Raw genomic sequence first — 23205 nt, 5'->3', positions numbered from 1 at the left:
CCTCTCAATTACATCTTGGGTCAAAGTTATGCATACCTTCTGGCTCCATTCTAGCTGTAAGACTAGTCTGTTGTTATTAATGTACAAAAATAACCGTTTTTGCATATCAGGTATCAAGCTGGCCTGCAAAATCTCTCTCAATGGCCCTGCTCCATGTGTCCCTTCCCCAGTCCAGACTTGTGGGGGTGGAGATATCCTATATTTTTATATTTCCTGCACACCCCAAGTCCTGGACCCCATTTCAAATCCTTCATTTGTGGGGACCTTGGCTGCACCCCGTTACAGTGACCCAAGTGTCAAAGTTTGTTTATAAAATGAAGAGAGTAACACAGCTTTCCAAATGGCTCCACCACTGCCTCCTTTTGGCTTTGAAAAGCTGCCGCGTTGAACTTGGAACCTTCAAGATAGAAACGTAGGGACTGGAAAGTCCAGGCTGAAGCCAAGACAGTGATTACCAAACAGGAGGAACCTTGGCGACCGCAGCCATTCCTACTCAGGGCACGAGGCGACTTCCGGCCACCACTTTGGGAGGCTGCCCCCGAAGCTCTGACTGACATGCTTTACTAGGGGTTGAGCTCCGAGGGCACCTCCCGAAGAGCGACGGAGCGCTAAGCGCGGTGGGCGGAGACAAGCAGCCGTAGCCTCGCTCCAGGTTTGGGCTCCACCTCTCGGCCCGCCCCTTCCGGAAGACAGTCGGTAGGCCTCGCTGACGTAAATCCGGTGTCGGTTTGCCGCATCACGGAAGATGGCGGCTGCGGCGTTGAACGGGGCTGTGGGCTCTTCGAACTCCGGGCCTGCGGCGGCCTCGGGCGCGGTCCTACAGGCTGCGGCCGGCATGTACGAGCAGCTCAAGGGCGAGTGGAACCGTAAAAGCCCCAACCTTAGCAAGTGCGGTGAAGAGCTGGGCCGTCTCAAGGTACGGGTGGCCCAGGGCGCTGAGAGGGTTCTGGACCGAGCCGAGTTCTGGCCTGCGGGAGAGACCGCGGCGCGGACCAGACTAAGATGGAGATCCATTAGGGTGAAGGATTCGGAACAGCGAAAGTGCGGACGTCGAGGGGTGAAGAAGTGAGAGGGGCCTGGAACCGACCAAATGCGGCCCCAGGGTTGCGGGGGCGGGCGGTTAAAGAGTGATTTTAGTACAAACGAATGAGAGGTCAAAATTTCAATGCTTGGAGGCCTAACTGGCTGGAATGGCAAGACGGGGTGTTGGCGTTTATCTGGTGGCGGGTTCTGGAAAAGAGTAAGTGGGGAATGAGGACCACATAGGGTGCCGAAAGAAGGCTGCGGTAATGGAGTGTATGGTCTAGACCAGACGAAGTTGGGGTCTGAGAGATGGGAAGTTTAGAGGTGCAACTGTGGGGCGTGGGAAATCAACCAAGTTGTGAAGGCTGGACTAAAAAATCTACCAAAAAAAATCTTATAGTAGGGTTCAGGGTGCTTCAGACCAAGTGTTTGGGGAAGTACAAGTACTGCGGGCTGGACCAAGTAGCTAAGCAGGGTGTCAGATGAGAAGTGAGATGTGGACTGGACAGTACAGGGAAGTTACCATCCCTCCCTCCCTCCCTTATGTGGTTTTGAGTTGGGGGAGTGAGCTGCGCCCAACCCAGTAGAATGTGGGTAAAGTCTGCCAAGAACTGAGGGTGCTATTGTCCCCTCATCTCCTTGATTCTATTGGGTCAGGCAGGGAGTTTGTCTTTTGTTTCCCCAGTGAGGCTGTTAATAATTGTAATGTGAGGTCATCCTAAATGAGGACTCACAGTGCTTTATGAGGACTAACTCCTTTAATCCTCGTAACAATCTTATGAGTAAGAGATGATGACAAGCTATGTTTTCTAGGCTGGAAAACCAAGGCTAGGAAAAGTAAGTAATTATTACTTGAAGTACCATCCTGTTTCCTTTCTTCTTTCTTTTCCATTCCTTCTTGTCAGCTGGTTCTGCTGGAGCTCAACTTTCTACCAACCACAGGGACCAAACTAACGAAACAGCAGCTCATTCTGGCCCGTGAGTGTTACTGGAGTTGGGTGGAGGGTGAGGCATTAGGGGATCATGGCAGAAATGGCAGCAGTGGTGGTTGGGAGAGGGACTCAGTCACCTCCTGAGAGCCTGCCCTGTCACCCACAGGTGACATACTGGAGATTGGGGCCCAGTGGAGTATCCTACGCAAGGACATCCCCTCCTTCGAACGCTACATGGCCCAGCTCAAATGCTACTACTTCGATTACAAGTGAGGATGGATTCTGTCCGTGGTGGGGGGTGGGGGGTTTGCAGTTTGCATGGCAGCTCTTTGATTCCAGGTCCTCTAGTCTGGGAACTTCCCCTTTCCCTAGCTCCATCCCCCAGAGGCTGCAGGGTCGGGGGTTGGCCTGGAGGTCCTGAGTCTCTGTTGGCTGCCTGTCTGTCTCCCCTTCCACATTCCCACACTGCATTTCCACTCACTCCCCGGTGGTAGCCACCATCATGTTTCATCCGCCCTGGCCCCAGCCTTGACCCCTTGGATCATCCCCCCTGGCCCCCAGCATGGCAGCCAGTAGAATCTTGGTGATACTAAAATTTGACCGTGTTGATCCCCTGATAGGAACCTATCATGGCTCTCCATAGCCCTCAGATTCCAGGCCAAGCTCTCTGCTGTGGTATCAGACCCTTTCCTAGCTGCCCCATCCCAGTCCTGATCCTCTGCCTCTGCCTCCACCATCCCAGGCCTGTCGCTTCTGCTGGACTGTGAGCCTCCTAAAGGCAGAGGTCTTAGTCACTGCTGCATCCTGTTTTTGCTAGAATGGGGCCGGGCCCAAGCATGGACTCAATAGATATAAAACTGAATGGTTTTATAATTCAGTGGTTCCTGTGTGGATTAATGATTAAGAATATGACATCAGAAGTCAGACAAACCTGAATTTGAGACCAGTTTTGCCAATTTCCTATTATGTGGTCTTAGGCAAATGACCTTACCTCCCTGGGCCTTATTTTCCCCCTTAAAATAAGGGTGATGATTCTTAATAGAATAATCAGAGCTAACGCATACATGGTATTTATTTGGGCCAGCTACTATGCCAATCACTTTATCTAGGTTAAAGCATTTAATTTAACCTATTAATTTAACCCTTATTTATTTAACTCATATGAATACTGTGGGGATACCCATTTTTACAGTTGGGGCAACCGAGGCTGAGTTACTTTACTGAATTGAAGTCACTCACTTGGGCCCATATGACTTATGACTTCTTCATGCCTCTCTGGACATGAGTTTCATCTGAAAACCCAAGACTCTACCTCTCCAAGGAGACAGCATGGGATAGTCATCAGGGTCCCCGGAACTTGGAATGGGGGGCTCAGTAGGTACCTAAGTCCTTCTTACCTTGGTTCCCTCTCCCTGGTTCACAGGGAGCAGCTCCCTGAGTCAGCATACATGCACCAGCTCTTGGGCCTTAACCTCCTCTTCCTGCTGTCTCAGAACCGGGTGGCTGAGTTCCACACCGAGTTGGAGCGGCTGCCTGCCAAGGACATCCAGACCAATGTGTACATCAAGCATCCTGTGTCCCTTGAGCAAGTGAGTCTGGAGAAAGGGAAGGGGGGAGGATCTGACTAAAGGGGGTGGTGCAGTGACAGGCATTGGGGAGGGTTTCCTGGAGGAGTGGGTAGGGTTCACTTATCATTTGCTTATTTTTCCAACAAGTAATGAGCCCCAGCCATGTGCCAGGCACTGTGGTTGGTTTCCAGACTGTATGGTGAATAAAATAGATAAAATCTTGACAGTGCGACATCTAGGTGAGGAAGCAGACAAAAAGGGGGGGGGATTAAGTGATCTATATGGTCTTCCAGATGTTAAGTGATATGGAGGAAAATAAAGCAGGAAGGAGGATGGAGAGCCAGGAGCAGGGGTGGATTTTAATAATGGAAGGCCTTGCTAAAAAGGTGAAATTTGAGAAAGACTCTGAGTGAAGAACCCAACTATGGACATGTGGGGAATAGTGGCCCAGGCAGAAGAGCAGCCAGACCAAAGCCCCTAGGCAGAAACATGGCCAGTGTGGCTGAGGAGTAGCAAAGAGGACCGTGTGTCTAGAACAACATCAGCAGAGTCAGAAAGCCTTAGAACCCACGGTTAGGAAGTTAAGTTCCCAAAGCTGAGGCCTCTTGGAAGGATTTTGACTTAAGAATGCAGGCAGGCAGCACAGCTTGGGCGAAGGAGGAATGGGTTTGTAGTGCATCCAGCTCTGTCTCCCTCCTATGATTGAGAGGGTAGGTGAGATGATTACATAGTAGCCCGGGGCAGGCGTGGCGGGGGGGGAGAGAGAGTGTGTGTGTGTGTGTGTGTGTGTGTGTGTGTGTAAGTAAACCAGGGAGGGCTTCCTGGTAGAGTGGTGTGCATTCTGCACAGGGAATGGGTGTTCTAGCAGAGTGGGACTTAACGGAGCCACTGGGAGTATGGTAAAGCCTCAGTGGGTGGGCTGCCTGTCCCTCATCCTCTCCTCTTCCCTGCCCCGGTTTCTGCAGTACCTAATGGAGGGTAGCTACAACAAAGTGTTCCTGGCCAAAGGCAACATCCCTGCTGAGAGCTATACCTTCTTCATTGACATCCTGCTTGACACTATCAGGTGCGTTGGGGGCCAGAGCCCTGGGGGATTCAGAAAGCTCAGAATCTGGAGTCAGGCAGCCCTTAGTTGAATCTGATTCTGGCCAGTTGTGATCTGGGGAGGCTGTGCATATCAGGTTTTCTTTTCTATGAACTGGAACCACTTATGAGATTGTGGAAAACAGCCATCATCTTCTCTGGGCTCTTTACAAGTATACCCATATGTGTCAGACACGGAGCATGGATTCAGCACCCAGACAGTGTTCAGCAAACAGGACCATGCTGCCCCTCTTAGAAGTGTTCTACGAGTCATGGGACCTCACCTCAGATCACCTAAACTGTAAAGCCCTTACTTAGTTTCCCTTTCTTTTGGACCCTCAAGTCTCCCTAGCCCCTCCGGTTGCTCTCTGCGCTAGTGACATCACACAGACAAGTGGGCATGACATTTAAAAGTCCCATGAGGAGTTAAGGTTGTCCAGGTGGTGGCAGAAGCCAGATTGAGTTGGATTTTTATTCCTTGGGTGGCAAAGCCAAGCCCGGAGAGGTGGTGGGAGAGGAGGATAGTTTTACAGGTTTAGGTTATTTTTAATTATGAAATATTTTGGCTCCAAAATTCAGTAGGGAGTAAGAAGTGAATGCTCTCATATTTACTACTTGGCCAAAGAGATAAAATACCTCAGAAACAGATGCATTTTCCCTGTCATTTTCTCCCAGAGCCACTCCCCTTTTCCATTTCAGTGACTCTAAGCCTTGCTGTTTTTCTACAGTGTTGCTCATGATGCCTCCTGGCAGGGGTGCAAGGAACCCCCTTGGGATTGGATCTAGAAATGGAATACAGCACCCTTGTGTGGGGTGGTGTTATGTAATTCCCTTCACAGGAATCCCAGCCTAGCTTTCAGATAGCCTGAAGTCCTTGTGCCTAGGAATGGCATCCTGAGTTTGGATGGGGAAGCCAGAGAGACCTGGGCATGGCTCTGGCTTGCACCTTTGGTCAAGCCCCTCCCTCTCTCCCATTGGTCAAACAGGACAGGTAACAAACATACTTCAGTAGTCAGTACCGAACTGAATGGTCAGGGTTAACGCATGTCAGACCAGTGGGGACAAGGCCCGGAGTGCTTGCGGTATATACTCAATAGTGAGAACCTCATTCTTCCCCCAGAGATGAGATTGCTGGATGCATCGAGAAGGCTTATGAGAAAATCCTCTTCACTGAGGCCACCCGGATCCTCTTCTTCAACACACCCAAAAAGATGACAGACTACGCCAAGAAGGTGGCTAGGGTGCAAGGGGTTATGGGGCCAACGGGTGCACTCACTGATAGCATTGAGGGTGACCTAGAGGGACACTGGAGCAAGACTGCCCAGGTTAAAAATCCAGCTGTGTGACTTCAGGCAAGCCACAGAACTTCTCTGAGCTTCAGTTTCCCTATCTGTAGAGTGGGGCTAGAATTTAACGTGTGGGATGAGCTTAGCACAACGCTGGGAGCAAGGTGGGAGGCGGGTAACTGGCACCTCTTGGCTATTGATCTTAGAATTCCTTGGAGGGTGCAGGTTTTTACCCACATGACTTTGCTTCATTTGGTCAGGGGTATTTGTGCAGGAGCAGTGCCCCTAGACATGCTGGTAAATGGGGTGCAATGACCCTAGTGACTGAGGAGGAGGGTCAAGACCAGGCTGGAAGAGGTGAAACTGAACTTGAATGTTAGTGACAGCTGATATTTAGTGATTGTTTACGCTGAATCAAACATTGTTCTCAGCACTTTACGAGTGTTGATTAAATTCTCATAGCAGACCTGGAGAGGAGTATGAGTAGACCTGGTCTCAAAGATGGAGAAACTGAGACACAGAGAGGTGAAGTTACTTGCCTAGAGTTGTGCAGGTAGATGAGGGGTGGTGAGGAAAGCAAGCCAGGGCCTGCGTGGGTAAGTGCTGGCTCGGGTGGTGAGGGAACCTGTGTGACCACCCCTCCCATCTCTCATTCCTCCCTTTCTGCAGCGAGGGTGGGTCCTGGGCCTCAACAACTACTACAGCTTTGCCAGCCAGCAGCAGAAGCCAGAAGATACTACCATCCCCTCCACAGAGCTGGCTAAACAGGTCATCGAGTATGCCCGGCAGCTGGAGATGATCGTCTGAGCCCAGCAGGCGCTGGGGTGGGGCAGGGCTTGCATTGTTGAAAGCAGTTGTAGTGCAGGGTTTCCTCCAATAAAGCTGGATGGGCATTCTGCCGCCTCGGCCCTTGTCTCGGGGGTGGAGTGGTAGGGAGACAAGTCCTTATCTCTGAAGAACTTAAAACTGTGAGGGCCCTCTAGGGGTAGCCTCTGTTCCGTGGCCTTTGCTCAAGGTATCAAACGCATGGCACTGTGGCTTGGGGGAGCGCAAGGGTAAATGGACTGTTATACCCAGCTGTGGGCACAGGAGGGCCAGGCCAAGGCACCAGAGTTTTTTGGGAAGGGGGATAAAATGTCCCAATTTAAAAAATGTTTGCAATGAATTAAACCAGTTTTGTTTCAATGCCAAACAAGAACTCGTGTGGGCTACCAGTTTGAGACCTCTTGGAACAAAAGGCATGGGCTTGCCTTGGTTCCCACCCTTTGTGAGCCAGTGCTGTGACTTAATGACTTCCCACACCCCCCAGCCTGTTTCCTGCCTTGAAATTCTTGAGGTGTTTAAAAGAGAGTCCAAATCTGGCTGAGTCAACTGTGGGATTTTCAAGTCTTCCACAATCAAGTTTCCCCTAGGTATTCCCCCCAAATGGGAATGATCACTCCTTTCCAGAGTGATTTTTGTTGAACCCTTGAGCTTAGCAACAGGTAAGCTCAGAAATGGGGCTGATGGTATTAAGGGGAATGAGATCATCCCACCCTGAGGTCCATTGATCTGGATGGTGGATGAATGGTATCTCCATTATTGTTGCTCTAGGTCCAATTTCCTGTATGTTTATTTTTTTTAAAAAGATTTTTGGAGGGGAAAGGAGAAAGGGGCAGAAACCAATGTGTGGTTGCCTCTGGCTCGCCACCTACTGGGGGCCTGGTCTGCAACCCAGGCATGTGCCCTGACTGGGAACTGAACTGGTGGCCCTTTGGTTTTCAGGCTGGCACTCAATGTTCTGAGCCACACCAGCCAGGGCCAATTTCTTGTTTATGGGATGTGGTTCCTGCATGGAGACTTCTGCCCTGCCCCACCCCACCATTCTTTAGCACGTGACTTGACAAGCCGCGAGGCATCTGGATGGTTGGCTATTTTATTGTCAAGAAGGGGAGGATAGTGGCATTGAGCAGACTGCACTCAGTTGGAATGGGTGGCCTGCAAGTCGAAGTGCTCCAGCCCAGCTACTAGGGAGCCAGCCAACTTGATGGTGGCAACCCAGGATGGCTCACTCAGGTGGTTGGTGGGCGTGCTCAGCCTAGAATGAAGGTAGAGTCAGCAAGGTCTGGCTGTGTGGTCAGGCCCTTACCCCTTTGGGGCTTCATTTCATCTGCATGAGGAACCATATCTGAATATCTCATAGGCAGTCCAGGGCCGGGCTATATCTAAGAAAAGTGGGCTGAGGGTTGGTGATGGTGTAACATTCCCTCCCCTTCACTGCCCCTTCCCAGCTGAGCTTCAAGGGTCCAGGCTAGAGGGTCTCCTAAGGACTCAGAGTTCTCAGGAGACAGGGTCCGACTGACTGATGAATCCCGAATTTCAGTATAAGGGGTATTTTGCTGATGTATTATCTCCCCTGGATTTGAAGATTGAAGTAGTTTGTGGCGCAAGGACTGGGCCTCGGTGCCCTCTGGTGGTTAAAACCTTGGGTCCCAGTGTCAAGAGTAGCCAGAGGGAGGAGTTGGAGTCTGGGGCCAGACCTAAGGCAGCCTTTGGAGTCCTGCATTTATATTAATTTGGTTTAGAGGACATCTCCACTCCCATCCCTGAAGGGCTTGGAATGTGGTCCCTCTTGGTGCTCTTGGGGACAGTGCCAATCAAGCCTCTGAAGAGTCAGCTGGGACCACCTTTCCTCCCTGGTGGCTCCAGAGTGACAAAAGTAGTGAGAGCCAGGGGTCAGCTTGGAGGTCTGGATAACAAGGATCTGGGCTAAGGTGTTTCCTGTTGGAGCATGGATTTGAGATGCAGCCAAGGAAAAGGTTGAGGGTCACTAGAGGTCTTGAGTGAAAGGGCTGAATGGACTCTATCCACTGAAGCTGGGTTGGGAACTTAGGAGTATACACCCCCCCACCCCACCCCCGCCTCAACCCTCCACCTCCCCTCACCAGGCAGACACGTTGCGTGGCAGGCGGCGATGGCGTGGCTGGTGGCGGCAATAACACTTGCAAGGACAAGAGTTAAGCACCTGGAAGGGCGGCCAGTGGCGCCGGGCACCAGCGGTAGTCGTTCCTGTTGGAGGAGCCCCACCACTGCCATTGTCAGTCGTGGTGGCTGCCGTCCGTTCGCGAGCACCCTCTCCAGGAGCGCTATCCTCACAGGTCATGCCCCGAGCAGCACGGGGGCCCTTACTTCTGCGATTGCGGGATTTGATGGGCGGGGTGCTGCGCTGCGACGGTTCGGCCTTAAGAGCTGGAGCTGGAGCTGGAGGTGCAACTGGGGCCTGGTCTACAGCTAAGGCGAGGTCTGGGGTGGGGGTGGGGGTGGGGGCAGGAGCGGGAGCTGGGGTGGGGTCCGCAGGGGACTCCAAGTGGCCTGAGCTTGGGGTGGGCGGGAGCGCTGCAACCAGTGGTGTCGACTGGATTACTGGTGGCTGTGGTATGGGCGGTGGCGCCGGAGGCGGCGTGGGTGGTGGCGGAGGCGGCGGCAACTCCAGTGGGCCGGGAGGCCCGGGGCGCACAGGCTCGCCATTGGTGGGCGCTGGGAAGATGAACATAGGTGGCGCCAGCATGACGGGTGCAGGCCTCCTGGGTCCCGGAGCTGAATGTATCTGCCCTGGCAGAGGCGGTGGGGAGCCCCAGGGGCCTGAGAGTGGGGCTGCTCGCCGCCTGGGGGCCCCGATACCTCCGCTACCCCCGTTGAAGCGGAAGTGGCGTTCAGGACCATCTGGAGGACTCACCCAGTCAAATTTGGGCTTTGAGCCCGGGAAGGTGGTGTAGGGTGGTGGCGGAAGGGCCCGGGCGTAGGATGCAGGTGCCGAGGAGGGTCCAGAGCACCCCTCGCTGTCTCCATTACCACCCTCCGTTTCCTGGGTCCCCCGAGTGACCTCTGATGGGGGGCGAGCAGTCCCAGGAGCCAGGGGCCCTTGCTTCAGGACCTCGGCATAAGATATGGTGCCCGAGGCCGCGGTGAAGAGTCCCCTGCCTCCACCGCCACCAAGCGAGACTTTGGCGACTACGGAACTCGAGCCTGCCGCAGGGGGCAAAGAGGGCCCTGACTTGAAGGTGACTTGGCACAGCAGACTCAAGCCGGACTCGGAGGCCGCAGGCTGGGCCATTTCACCCTCGCCTCCTTGGGGAAGCACCCCTCCGCAGGCCCTGCCGGCAGTTTGGCGCTCGATGTCGCGCCCGACCTGGCTTGCTGTGGGGGGTTCGGCGGGTGTGGTCAGAGGAGGACTGATTCTGCTGTCTGAGGGTTGTCGATCCAAAGGCGGAGGAGGCTTTGAGGGCTCCAAGGGTGGCGGAGTCGGGGATGGGGCCCTGGAGACAGGGTCGGAGTCCTCTTCGGTTTGTGGCAGGGCCAGTGGCGGCAGCGGGCGGAGGCTTGGAGGGTCGCCCTGGCCGCGATGGCTTGCCTCCAGCAGACCTCGTATCCGGGGAGTGCCCGTGGGTTTTCTCCACTTAGACGGCGCGGGAAGCAGGGTCCCCACGGGGGGCGGGGGTGGTGTGGAGACTGCAGCCGCAGCCACAGCCACCTCCTCTGAATGGGGCGTTACTGGTGAGGGCAGCTCTAAGGGCAGGGCCGAGGGTGAGGCCTGGGGCTCGGGGGGTACGAGGAGTCCCGGGGGCGCTGAGCTGCCAGGGAACCAAACGCCCAGCCCGCGAGCCAGGCGTCTGGCAGGGGAGGAGGGGGTCACCTCGGGCTCCGCCAAGGACTTCCGGCGGGACTCAGAGGAGCGGTCCGAGGCCTGCTCTTTCCGGGAGCCCCCGCCCGCGGACGGCTCCGACTGCACGTTCCCCATTTCTGACGGAGGTCAGGGACTGTGGTCAGAAAAACTAATGCCAGTCATGCTGCTAGGTCTGTGGGGACCCGACGTGGCTGGCAGTACTTGGTCCTCCCGTGTCCTCCAAGATCTACTCAGGGACTTGTCTCCAGCTGCATTCGCGTTCCCTGACTCTTGGCGTTCACACCTTCCCCATGGCCCCATACCGTTGCTGTGCAGACACAGGCTCCATCCCCTTAGTTTACTAAGGCTCCATTTCTCCCTGGCTGGTCCCTCAGATCACACCTACACTAGGGTCACATCCCAGATCTCCACGCTCCAAGACACAGATCTTGCCCGCTTTCCTGTCACGCGGGTCACATCACTCTGAATAGAGGAGTTCAAGCTTCTCTCCCGGCACTCTAGTCCCACCCCTACTCTCTGGTCCCGCCCCCGGTTGTCAGGGAATGGGGCCTCCTCCACACCTACCCAGGTCTGGCCTTGCCTTCTCCTAACAAATCTCAGGAGTTGTCCTGCTAAGCCATCAGCCCTCACCTTTAACCCTCCCATCTCTCTATCTCTGTCGATCACTTGAGGCCCGCCTTCTACCCAGGTAGAGCCAGATCTTCAGGCCTCTCTTCTCTTCCCGCTGCGGGTCTAGCGGGTGGCCTCAACATATGGCTACACCCCTTCCCCAGGCTGTGCCCTTGGCTCCTCCTTCGTCCAAAGGCTCCCACTCACCGATTCCTCCTGCCCACTAAAGTCCAGACAGTGGCCCCCTGGGCCCAGGGCAGGGCGGGGAACGGCCGTAGCAGAAAATAACGGAAAAGAACGGGGGTGCGGGTGAAGGCAAGTGGGCGAGACAGCGAGAGGAGACCCCGAGATCTAGGCCCCGCCTCTGGCCTCGAGGCCACGCCCTCCAGACAGCTTGAGCCCGGCCCCTTACGAACCCGGATCTCCCTCTGAAATACTTGGGAGTCTCCTTCCCCACCTTCCCCTCCCGGGCCTCGGAGTTCTTGGCCCCACCCTTTTAGAACATTCTCCTTCGCTCCTCCCCTTTACAATGCTCCGCCCCTCGGTTAGTCTCTTTCCCAAAGCCCCGCCCATTAGGAACACTGCTACGTAGCTCCTCCCCCTTGGATCCCAGGTGCCCCACCCGTAAAACAATTTACTTCTAAACTCCCAGGACCCTCTTCTCCGCCTGCCCAGAAGGCCCACCCACCGTGGGCCCGCCCCCTCTGTGACGCATTCACTTGTGTCTTTGGCGCCCTAATCTCTCCTTTCTTGGGCCCTCTGACCCCCTTGCAAATGCTCGCTGCCTTCTCGCCCCACCCGTTTCAAATATTGTCAGGCATTTACCCCTTCCATTTAGAACCCAAAGCGTAGACCCTTGCCCCTTAAGAACACCGAGGCCAGGCAATGTACCGGACCCCTTCCCCCACATCCTCAGGGACCAATGGTGCGGATGGGTGGAAAAGTAGGGGATTCTCTCTGGGTCCTGAGAAAATGGGGGCTGGGGGGCCCTTCATGGGAGACGATGCCGGGCTCTAGGACCCAGCAGGCAAGTATGTCCGCCTCGCGTTTACACCTCCCCCAAGCCGCCCCCTCCCCCCACCCATCTTCCAGGCTCCCCCTCTCTCCCCCCCTCGCCCCGGCTCCCGGAGCCCGTCTCTAGCGCCGCTGGAGCCAGAGAAGGAGCCTGAGCGAACAGGAGGAGGAGGAGGAGGCCACGTCGCCGCAGCTCGGAGCCCGGCCGGAGCCTCCCAGGCAGGTGCCTCGGGGGTCGAGTGGGCGGGGGCTGACAGATCTGTCCTAGTGTGGGGGCAGACAGGACCGCGTTGCGCCTCCTGCCCACCCGGGCGCTCCCCAGATCCCGGATGGAAGGGCAAGAGTGTGGGGGCCCCTAAACTGCACAGCAGCCATTTGGGGGACGAGTCTCCATTTGGGGGGCCTGGACTTCTTCCGAGGATGCTCCATTCATAAAATTTAGTACAGGACCCCCACCTTTGAGAAACTGTGGGGACCACTCCCCCCGGGAAACGTGTGGGGAGCGTAGGACACCCAGAAATCCCGGTGTCCTACCCCAGCTAGGCCCTGCGGGGGACCCCTGCCCTTTTTCCGTGCTTCACCTGTTGTCGGGGGAGGCGGGCGGACAAAGGAAGCAGAGTCACGTGACTGCTCATTCACAAAATCCCATCCCATTGAGAAAAGGGGGCTGGGGGCGCTGCGGCCACCCCTTCCTCTACTGAAGGGCTGGGGAAACCTGGCAGCCTGCAAGTCGGGGAAAGGGCTAGAGCTCGTAGCATGGGCCCTTAAGTCCGGGGCGCCCGGGTCCCTGCGCTAGGTGGTAGTGAGGAGTTGGACGGTGATCCCGATTATTCGGCGGAGGGCTATGTCTCCTAAACTGGGGGCGGGGTAAAATGGTTTTGAAGGATGCTGGGGCGGGGAAGAGGAGGGATCAAGCCTCCCCCTCCCCCGGTCAATCTCTGCTTTGCCTTCCCTCCTCTGGGGCCTGAGGGAACAGGTTTGGCTTTTTGTGAATGAAATGCTCTCTGGCTGTGTCGAGATCGCAGGTTTCTGGCTTCCCCAGCCTCCATCTCCCTTTCGGCCTCTCTCTGGCCATTTCTGATTCTCTCCCTGACCATCTCCCGTTCCTGGGTGACTCAGTGAGCTTTGCATCCGGTCTCATTCATAAATCCGGGAAGGAGTGGGGGAAAGAGCCTGGGTTTCTCACCCAGCCAGTGGCCTGGGCGGCAAGGTGCGGAGGCAGTGTAAGGGGCACTGGAGCTGAATTGATGGGCCGTAAGAAAATACATATGCGCAGGCACCCAGCTGTGAGGGGGAAGGATGGGTGGGGCTGTGGGTATAAGGAGAGGACAGAACGGAGAAGGAGATGGGATTGATAGGGGATGAGCAGGAAGGAGAAGGGAAGTGGGAAACCGAGGCTGTGTGGTACAGATGGGAAAGATGGGGAGAGGGAAGAAACGGGTATGGAGAGAAAAGGTGGACTGGAAAAGGTAGGCATAGGAGAAAAGGGATGGCATGAGGAAAAAAGAAGCCATGCCGGAAGAAGGGCATGGGGAGAGAAAGAGGAGACGGGGGAGGCGGTGGGAATGGAAGGTAAGCTGAGTATCCGTGGGGAAGCCTGCAGTGGACCCAGATGTGAGAGGAGAGGGGAGACGAGGGCTGGGGAAACACTGGATGGGACAGCAGGATTGGAACTCACTGACCATGCCCTTTCCCTCCACCTCCAGGTACATGGTTCGGGTCCGAGCTGTGGTGATGGCCCGAGATGACTCCAGTGGGGGCTGGCTGCCTGTGGGGGGCGGGGGCCTCAGCCAGGTGAGCGTATGTCGGGTCCGAGGGGCCAGGCCCGAGGGGGGCGCCCGCCAGGGGCACTACGTCATCCACGGGGAGCGACTCCGGGACCAGAAAGTGAGCCACTGTGGGGTGTGGGAGTAGGGTGGGAGCATGGGGACACAGGGAAATGGGGCTGGGAGTGCGAAGGTGAGGACAGATCGAGTCCAAGCCTGGGAAGCAGACCTGGGTGTGGGATGGAGTTTAGCAGCGAGTATCTGTCCTATAGATAAGAGGTGGGGGTTTCAGGAACGTCTGCGGTTTTCAGAAGGCCCTGTCCACTGCCATCATCCCTGAGACTGTCACAGCTGCCTCCCCACTGCTCTCCTTGCCCTGCTCCCTCCCCCACCTCAGTGTGTTCTATAGGGGCTCTGCTAACACCTGCTCAGATGATATGCCTTCTCTGCCTAGAGCCCTCTCATGGCTCCGTCTCTTCAGAGACCCTCACCGTGAGGCCCTACACTCTTGGCCCCTGCCTGCCCTAAGTATATGGAGGCATTCAGTAGGGGACCAACTGGACATGTCAATCCTATATTTGGGTTCAGCGGGAATATCCTGGGCTATCTGGCAGAATTTGGAAGGACACTGTTGGAGTTTCAGTTAGGAGTGTAGTAGAAGGATCTGAATGGTTTACAAAGTCTTGGGGGGAAGGCTGCATTTCAGAGCAGGGGTCAGAAGGAACAATGCATCAGGATTTGAAATGATGCGAAGGAGTATAACGATGTCGGGCAAGGATAGGAGGGAACATCTAGGGTGGTGAGCATTATGTGGGGAAATCTTTGGGAGTTTGATAAGAATTTGGGGGCTAGCATTTCGGGAGACTATTGGGGCACTGAGAGGGGATTAACAGTAATATTTTGAGGTGTTTAATAAAGTTTGGGGAGTACTGTTGAATCAGAAGGTGGAATATTGGGCTATCAGAAGAGGGCTAATGAATTTGTTGAGGCATTCAAGAAGATTTGGGATTCCTATTGGAATCCTGGGGTGGGTGTATTGGAAAATGTGGGGATTAAGGAGTTTGGGGAAAACTGGAGTATCAGATATGTGCTCAATAAAATTGCAGGGTGGTATTGGTCAGGGTTTAGGGGTATGTCTAGGGTTGAGAAATGCGGTCTGTGGGATGCTGGGGTACACAGAGAGGCTGGGGGTAGAGAAGTCCCAGGCATGGCTGGGTGGGGGTGTCTGACCTGTCTCCCTCCTGCCCCCTCAGACCACCTTGGAGTGTCCCCTGAGGCCAGGCTTGGTTTACAACAAGGTGAACCCCATCTTTCATCACTGGAGCCTGGGTGACTGCAAGTTTGGGCTGACATTTCAGAGTCCTGCAGAGGCCGATGAGTTCCAGAAGAGCCTGCTCTCTGCACTGGCCGCACTGGGTCAAGGTTAGTGGTGCAGGTGGTGGGCACTGGGGGCCAAGGTGGAGGGGTGGGAGAACGTGGGGTCCACATAACTCACTCTCTGCCTCTCTCCCTGCCCCAGGCTCGCTCACCCCCTCCTCCTCCTCCTCTTCCTCTTCCCCTTCCCAGGACACTGCTGAGACCCCCTGCCCTCTGACGGTGAGTCTTCAGGACCAGCTCTGCTGGAAGGGCAGGGGTTTATTTCTATTCTACAAATATTCTTGAGCACCTACTGTGTATCAGGCACCATACCACATGCTGGGGACAGAAATTTTTGTCCAAACTATCAGGTCAATTCAATGCCAGTTATTGTAGTTTCTGTTCTATCATGATAGACTGCGTTCACACATTCAGATTCAAGAGTATTTGCTGTGGACCTTCAATAAGTAGTGTTTTAGGCACTGGGGATACACCAGTGAGCAAAACAAAGTCCCTTTCCTCATGGAGCTTGTCTTCTAGTGTGGAAAGGCAGAAAAAAATTAAAGGCAAACTGCAAAACTGAATAAATATTAAAAATAAATTTTCCTGGCTGGTGTGGCTCAGTGGATTCAGTGCCAGCCTGCAAATGGAAAGGTTGCCTGTTTGATTCCCAGTCAGGGCACGTGCCTGGGTTGCGGGCCAGGTCCTGGTTGCGGGTGTGGGAAAGGCAACTGATCAATGTATCACTCACACATTGGTGTTTCTCTCTCCCTCCCTTCCCCTCTCTCCAAAAATAAATAAGTAACATCTTTTTATTTTTTAAGTAAATGGATGACCAAGTTAATGACAGGTCATCCTTTTAATTTCTCAGGATGCCCACCTTGAAGTCACCCCTGACTCCTCTCTTTGTGTATGCCCCTCATCAAATCTGTCAGCAAATACTGGCTTCACTTTCAAAATGGTCAGACTCTTTCTCCACCTTGGTAACTGCCCAACCTCATCTCCCAACTAGGTCATCCCGCCAGCTTTTCGTTGTCAAGCCCCCACCCACACCCCATCTCCTGCTCCCTCTTCCCACACACAGCCAGAGTGACCCTGCTGACATCTGAGTCGGATCATGGCCATCCGCCACGGAGAGCCCTGCCAGGGCTCCATCTGACTTTGTAAGGATAAAGTCCTTCCAGTGGTACCGAGATCCCACACCATCTGGCCCCTCTCATTCTCCCTCTTTCTCACTGTGCTTTAGCCACACTGACCTCCTCACTGTTACTCCAAAGGGCAGGCACAATACCCTCTCAGGGCCTTTGCACTGGCTGGTCCTTCTGCCTTGGAACAGTCTTCCCCTCAATTTCCACATGGCTCATTCCCTCATAGCCTATCCTTCAGGGCTTTGCACACGTCACCTTTTCCCTGAGGCCCTCTCTGAGGAATCTGTTTAAAATTGCAATCTCCTACTGCTTCTTATCCTGTTCTAATATTTTCCCAGCTTCTACGATATTTTCCTTCCTTTCGTTCCCACTAGACAATTTTCTTGTCTATTGGTTTGACTCTCATTCTCCTATGCTAGAGTGTCAGCTCCTGCAGGGCAAGGCTCTTTTGTTGCTTTCTCGCTGCATCTCCAAGGCTTAAAACAGGGCTGGTAGGTATACAGTAAGTGTTCAGTAAAGATGTGTTGAATAAATTTCTTGAATCAATAAATGCGCAGAATGTCCAATGCGATTTGGCACTTGCTGGGGACAGTGGGGGTTGCCCGAGAGCACTGAGGAACAAATCCGGTCCCCTGCGCAGACCTGGGGGACTCACAGGGTAATGGGAGGTGCAGGTGGGTCTACATGTCACAGAAACAGTTCTCGATGATCGAGCCCTTCCTCGAAAAAGATGCCCTGACTCCCATGCTCCATCTCACATCTTCACAACAGCCTTTGTGAGCCTGGCACGTCGTGGGTGCTCAATGAATGGCTATTGCAGATAGTACACGGGTGAGGTAGGGATGACTCCCAAGTTGCAGAGCGGAACCTGAGGGTCTGAGAAGTGGTGTTTCACCTTGTAATGGACTGAGCTTGGTCCGGATGGGAAGGAACACATTCCAGGTGGGCGACTCTGCCCCCAAAAAGGTGCAGTGGTGGGCATGAGGCAGGACTGAGGGGAGGAAGGAAGGCAGCTGAGGCAGGAAGGCAGCTGACTGGCCACGGGAGAGGGCTTCTGAGAAGGGCTAGGCATGATTGGATGTTCTGTGGGTTGGTGAGCTGAGCAGATAAGGGGAGAGAGGGGAGGGTCAAATAATAGTAACAATAACCATTTCCAGGTCTTCCTAAACTTCAGGCATGTGTTAACCCTTTACAGTGGGTCCTAACCACAGCCTTATGAATAGACAGTATGATCCCCATTTTACAGAGGAGGAAACTGAGGCTCAAAGAAATAAGCTCACTTTGCCGGAGGCCATACAAACAGTCAGAGGCAGAGCTGGAGTTTGAATCCAGGCCTGTCTGGCCCCGGAGCCCTCGCATGAAATGGGAGGGGGTCTATGTGAGGGCATCTGCTGGGCTGGGCTGGGCCGGTCCAGCTCTGAGGCCGCCAATCTCCTCCAGTCCCACGTGGACAGCGACTCCTCCAGTCACAGCCGCCAGGAGACACCTCCCACCACCGCTGCAGCTGCGGCCCCCACAGTCATCCTGGAGTCAGCTTCTGGCTTTGGGCTGGCCACGCCCCCCCAGCACCGACGCCCCTCTGCTCAGGTGTGCCCTCCAACCCCCTGCGGAAGTCTGGGGCTCCCCCATGGGGTCTGGGTCCCAGAGTGGGCGGGAACTGAGGCTTCAGAGAGGGGAGAAACTGCAAACAGCCTGAGGGACGGCTGGCCTGCGTTAATGGGTGGGGTAGTGGGGGAGCCTATGGGCCTGGGTTCCTCAAAGGGTTGGGTGAGAACCTCCGCTGCCTCCCGCACTCCTGGAGATTGTGGATAGTTCTCACTTCCAGAGGGGTTTGGGAGACGACTTGGACAATAAGTTCTAGTATATTAGAGGGTTGCTGGTACTCAGTGAAGTTCTCCGGACTGCTTAATTTATGAGGCTGGGGGCAAGATGGGGCTGGGCGTCCCAGGGGATAAAAGGGATCTGGTGACCTGAATCTTGCATTCTGAAGGAAGAGATGGTAGCAGTCCAGAACTAGATCTGAGCGTAGAGGAGTCTGGGGGCTGGGACTTCTGCATTTTGAGAGAGGACGGGACTGGGGCCTGGACTAGGTCCTTAATGTGTGGGCTTGTTGCCTGGATTCTTCTATCTGTCCCTGGATTTCCTCTGCCCTTGGGAGATGAGAGGGCTAGCGGTATGGAAGTTATTCTCGCGTGAGTGAAGCCAGTGGCAGGGTCTTTGGATTCTTAGGTTTTCTGAGATGGATGGATTGGGATTGTGGTGCGATGTGGGGGGAATCACAGACCCTGCTAACGGGTTCTCCTGTCCCTTCATCCCACAGAGCTACCCTCCGCTCTTACCGTTCACGGAGATTCCGGAACACTCAGAGGCCCTGGGCGGGGCAGGGGGCCTTGGCTGGGGCGGCCGCGGCTATGAGGATTATCGGCGCACAGGGCTGCCTGCGCCCCTCACCCTGTCCACCTGCGTTGTACGCTTTGCCAAGACTGGCGCATTGAGGGGTGCAGCCCAGGGGCCCCCAGCCTCCCTACCCGCCCCTCTCACAGAGACTGTGCCCCCAGCTCCCGCCAAGGCATCCCCGGAGGCGGAGGAGGCGGCGCGCTGCGTGCACTGCCGAGCGCTCTTCCGCCGCAGAGCAGATGGGCGTGGTGGTCGCTGCGCAGAGGCCCCAGACCCAGGTCGCTTGCTGGTGCGCCGTCTCAGCTGCCTGTGGTGCGCAGAGAGCTTACTCTACCACTGCCTGTCTGACGCTGAGGGCGACTTCTCGGACCCTTGCGCCTGCGAGCCAGGCCACCCACGTCCCGCTGCGCGCTGGGCTGCGCTGGCCGCGCTCTCCCTGGCGGTCCCCTGCCTCTGCTGCTATGCGCCCCTGCGCGCCTGCCACTGGGTTGCGGCCCGATGCGGCTGCGCTGGCTGCGGGGGTCGCCACGAGGAGGCTGCGCGGTGAGGATGGTCTGATGGGTCCGGTCTCCAGAACGAGGACCCAAAGTTGAGGGTCCAGGACCCGGGACTCCATTCGGACCCAAAACCTAAACCTAGGCACACCCGGAACTTGGAGCTCGAGTTTGGAGTGAGAGACCCCAGACCTGGAACCTGGGCCCCAAATCTAGGATTGAGGGATCCCAGGCCCACCTTCTTTGGGCTATCTGCCCAAGAGATCCCAGGCATCCTGAGTTCTGGAGTCCTCATCCCGCTGCCCCCCTCCCTCCATGGCCTAGACTGAGGACACAGACACCAGGCATTCCCTAGCTTCACACCTCAGGCAGGCCTGGGAGCACACGGGTCCCTGACTGAACCCTCAGATTACAGCCCCAGAATTAGTCAGGAATTGCCAATACCTGACCCTGCCTGTGTACAATTACTCCCAGATCTTGAGATCACAGGACCTAGAACCACCCCAAATGGTTTCTGAATACTCGCCTAAAACCTGAGGCACCCATAGCTGAGGTATTCTTGTAGCTCTAGGACTCCTGAGACTCTGAGCCCTCTTAAGATGACCTGGGTCCTTGGCTATGCTCAAACAGATGTTCCCTGACCAGAATGGCTTGGGAGAACCATCTCTGACCACCCACATCCAGACATCAGACACCAAGGTGCTCTGGAAACCAGGGATCAAAGGCCACTTTAGACCTAATTCCCCTCACCACCCCCAACCCCCTACTCCCGCCCCCGGAAAGCAGCCAGTGTTCCCAAGAGCTTTGGGGTCATCTAGAGGTATGCTGAGGTATCTAGTACTTTCAGATTAGAACTGAAGACCACCAAAACCTCGGGGCCCAAGACACTGGTCCCAGAATCCTCAGATAGCCCTCTTGGACTTGCATTTCAAGCCCCACAATCTGGCATCTTTGGCTTCTTGGTACCCACAGAACCCTAATCCCCCAACAACTGGAAGCCCGGCTCCCAGAAGATAAGATGTTCCTGACAACCCAGACCTCTGTCCCATTGGTCCCCAGTCCCTGGGTGACCCTGAGGTGCTTTAGAAGCACTGGATCCAAGACCCCAAGGTGCCACTGACCCTTTAAATTCATGGCTCAAGCCTATACAGCATTGGGATTATCCCTGACCCAAGACTTGGTCCCGCCATACCAGAGACAGGTCTGAGGTGCTCCAGGACTCTAGCATCCTCAGATCTGATTTCTGGGGACTCAAACCTCTCTAACCTGATATTCCCTGAGACTTGCTGCCTCTTGAATTCTGCTGTTCATTGTCCCCTGAGGCCCCAAGATCCCAGATTCTGGAATTCTAGTCAGGGTCCCACTCATGTCCCCAGCATCCCACAGAACTATCTATCCCTTTCCCCTTGGGGGAAAATTCACCTTCCTGAGCTCATGCTGTTGGACTCCAGGACCAACGAGCGTTTTCCCACTCCCGTCTCCACGACCTATCATTGCCTTAGTGGATTGTGCAGGCTGTTCATTAACCAAAGGCACAGGGCCAAGGTGGCCAGTGGGCTGGAATATACACTACACTGCTGGCCACACTGTGCCCTTAGAGAAAGGTGTGCATTTTTCTAAGTTGTACAATGGCACATTTTGGGCTAGCTATAGCGCTGCTGGTGAACACACACTCTCTGCTTCTCTCTCTCTCTCTCTCCCCTGTTTCATTGCCCTCTGAGACCCCTCTTCAAGGGAAGGGATTCCACAGTCTCTTTTCCCTGATTGGAGTGGACTTCCAGGATCCCTCAAATCTAAGGTCCTGAATGGGGGGGGGGTGAATCAAAGTCTCGGAGCAAGATGTGGGCTCGGGACCTGCATCTGGTCCCAAGTATCTGGAAATGTGCACTCACCTCTCTTGATTACTCATACTTGGGTGGGTTTGTAGAGTTTCAAGGGATAGGTCAAAGGGGCCGGAAGGATGGATAGAACCTTCTGTCACTTCCTTGGAATGTTAACTATTACATCTGAAACCTGTGAGATTCAGCTCTCCCAACCAGGCCTGGGGAGAGGTGAGAAAAAAAGGGGGGGTCCCTCCCATCCCCTCTCTGCCCAGCTCTCATCATCAGACTCACCAGAGCTGAGGGCAGAGGGATTGGGGGCTGGGGCACCCTGGGTCCCCATTCCCTCTCTGTGTCTCAGACTCCTGTGGTGGGCAGGGGAAGCTCCATTCGTAACCTACCTCGTTTTGGGGAGGGGCGGGACAGGGGACCAGAGTGCTGCGAGGTGCTGTGGGATCTGCAGGTGAAGGGGTGGGGGCTGGGGGAAGGTCCCCCCCAGCCCCACCTCTCCCAGGTCTCCCAGTCCTGCTCCCTGAAGACACCCACCTCTGATCCATGAATTCTCTTCATCGCCCCCAAATCAAGGGTGTATGGAGAGCGGACCCTGGGATCCAGGAAGACCTCGGACCCTGGAGCCCCCAAGCCCAATTACCCAGCTGCTTGCTCCTCAGATTGTGTACTTGGCCTCCAGACTTAGGGGAGGCACCCTGACATGGATCTTCCTGATCTTGATTCCAAGCCAGTCTGTGACCTCAATATAGTTATTGTCAGTGCAGATTGAAGTGGTGGGGGAGCCAAAGACCCAGCCTTGTCATCCGGGGAGAGGGCATGAGATATTTGCTCCAAGAAATATCTTCGACAAAGACTCAGCCTGTGTTCTTTATTTGTGCCAATGTGCCCCGTCCACTCATCTTGGGACTCAGACGTCTCCATACTAATATTCCCTGAGATCTGCTGCCCATAGGCCCCTGCGACCCCAAAAAAGTCTTCCCGATTGTCTTCTTCCCATCCTTGTCCCAAGCAGACCCTCCAGCTGAGTTTATGCATCCCATCAAGGACATTGGAGTACCCACTATATGCCAAGCCTTGTTCTAGGCTCTAGATAAAGCAGTGAACAGAACACAAAAATAGTTTCCCACAAGTTGTTTACGAACTTTACAGTGAAAGAGACAAATAAATGACATGTTAAAATGATAAGCACCCTAAAGAAAAAGCAGAGATGAGGGATGGAGTTCATTTTAGCCAGGGTGGTCGGATTCGGCCTCCCTGAAGGGCATTTGAATTAAGCCCTAGGGAGTCCTGTGGACGTCTGTGGGGAGAGCTTTGCAGGGGAAGGGAAGGGTTGGTGAAAGGCCCGAGGGAGGATCATGTCTGGTAAGTCTGAGGGACATCAAGGGAGCCAGAGCGTCTGGAGGAGAGGAAGGAGGAGGGTACTTACAAGATGAGGGCATATGTGTGGGGCCCTGCAGGCCACTGCATGGACTTTGGTCTTCACCCTGAATGAGACAGAGCTACAGGAAGGCTCTGAATATGGAACAGATGTGGGCTGGCTTAAGTGTTCACAGGTTCCCTCTGATGCCTCTGGGGAACAGGCACTGGGGAGGGAGGGCAGGGAGACAGGGAAGAGGCTACTGTGAGGGTTCTGGGAGAGACAATGGTGCCCAGGACCAGGCTGAGAGCAGTAGAGATGGTAAGAAGTGTTTTGAAGGTAGAGTCCATAAATTCAGATAGAAGTTTGATATTAAGAGAGAAGTCAGGGTTATGAATCCAGAATTTTGGCTTGAGCAATTTTTAATTTTTTTTAAATTTACTTTTAGAGAGAGAGGAAGAGAGGGGGAAAGAGAGAAACATCAACGAGTGGTTGCCTCTCACACGCCCCCTCCTGGGAACTGGCCTGAAACCCAGGCATGTGCCCGGACTGGGAATCAAACCAGCAATTTTGCGGTTCGTAGGCCGGCACCAAAGCCACTGATCCACACCAGCTGGGACCAATGTTTTATTAAGGTCACCTGAAGACCTCCTGGGTACTGGGCCTTAGGGTAGACA

At 54.8% G+C, this 23205-nt stretch overlaps 3 protein-coding genes across 3 annotated transcripts; 2 read left to right on the top strand and 1 right to left on the bottom strand.

Moving 5' to 3' along the window:
- The first annotated feature begins 707 nt into the window (after positions 1–707).
- PSMD8 (proteasome 26S subunit, non-ATPase 8) lies at positions 708–7077 on the top strand. Its single transcript, XM_037030778.1, has 7 exons — positions 708–916; positions 1929–2001; positions 2122–2224; positions 3379–3544; positions 4489–4589; positions 5727–5838; positions 6562–7077. Exons 1-7 carry the CDS (start codon positions 746–748, stop codon positions 6697–6699), a joined length of 864 nt encoding a protein of 287 aa, XP_036886673.1. The 5' UTR covers positions 708–745; the 3' UTR covers positions 6700–7077.
- Positions 7078–7743: 666 nt separating this feature from the next.
- Positions 7744–11466, bottom strand: GGN (gametogenetin). Its single transcript, XM_037030758.1, has 2 exons — positions 8817–11466; positions 7744–7969 (listed from the first exon to the last, which is right to left on the bottom strand). The coding sequence occupies exons 1-2, from the start codon at positions 10667–10669 to the stop codon at positions 7852–7854; spliced, it is 1971 nt and encodes a 656-aa protein (XP_036886653.1). The 5' UTR covers positions 10670–11466; the 3' UTR covers positions 7744–7851.
- A 2420-nt stretch (positions 11467–13886) lies between these two features.
- Positions 13887–22037, top strand: SPRED3 (sprouty related EVH1 domain containing 3). The gene is made up of 5 exons (XM_037030805.1): positions 13887–14065; positions 15198–15366; positions 15464–15540; positions 17889–18035; positions 18769–22037. The coding sequence occupies exons 1-5, from the start codon at positions 13889–13891 to the stop codon at positions 19390–19392; spliced, it is 1194 nt and encodes a 397-aa protein (XP_036886700.1). The 5' UTR covers positions 13887–13888; the 3' UTR covers positions 19393–22037.
- The last annotated feature ends 1168 nt before the right edge of the window (positions 22038–23205 follow it).

This window comes from Sturnira hondurensis, unplaced genomic scaffold, assembly GCF_014824575.4.
Source record: "Sturnira hondurensis isolate 20B ecotype Veracruz unplaced genomic scaffold, ASM1482457v3 Scaffold0020884, whole genome shotgun sequence".
Lineage (NCBI taxonomy): Eukaryota > Metazoa > Chordata > Mammalia > Chiroptera > Phyllostomidae > Sturnira > Sturnira hondurensis.
Note: the sequence above shows the minus strand (reverse complement) of the source record. Positions and strands in the feature narration are given on the sequence as shown.

Coding starts and splice junctions, on each gene's coding strand:
- PSMD8 (XM_037030778.1), top strand. CDS start 746: ATGGCGGCTGCGGCGTTGAACGGGGCTGTGGGCTCTTCGAACTCCGGG. Junction 917..1,928: donor AAGAGCTGGGCCGTCTCAAG/GTACGGGTGGCC, acceptor CCTTCTTGTCAG/CTGGTTCTGCTGGAGCTCAA. Junction 2,002..2,121: donor ACAGCAGCTCATTCTGGCCC/GTGAGTGTTACT, acceptor TGTCACCCACAG/GTGACATACTGGAGATTGGG.
- GGN (XM_037030758.1), bottom strand. CDS start 10,669: ATGGGGAACGTGCAGTCGGAGCCGTCCGCGGGCGGGGGCTCCCGGAAA. Junction 7,970..8,816: donor CCACGCAACGTGTCTGCCTG/GTGAGGGGAGGT, acceptor CCTTCATTCTAG/GCTGAGCACGCCCACCAACC.
- SPRED3 (XM_037030805.1), top strand. CDS start 13,889: ATGGTTCGGGTCCGAGCTGTGGTGATGGCCCGAGATGACTCCAGTGGG. Junction 14,066..15,197: donor AGCGACTCCGGGACCAGAAA/GTGAGCCACTGT, acceptor CTGCCCCCTCAG/ACCACCTTGGAGTGTCCCCT. Junction 15,541..17,888: donor AGACCCCCTGCCCTCTGACG/GTGAGTCTTCAG, acceptor AATCTCCTCCAG/TCCCACGTGGACAGCGACTC.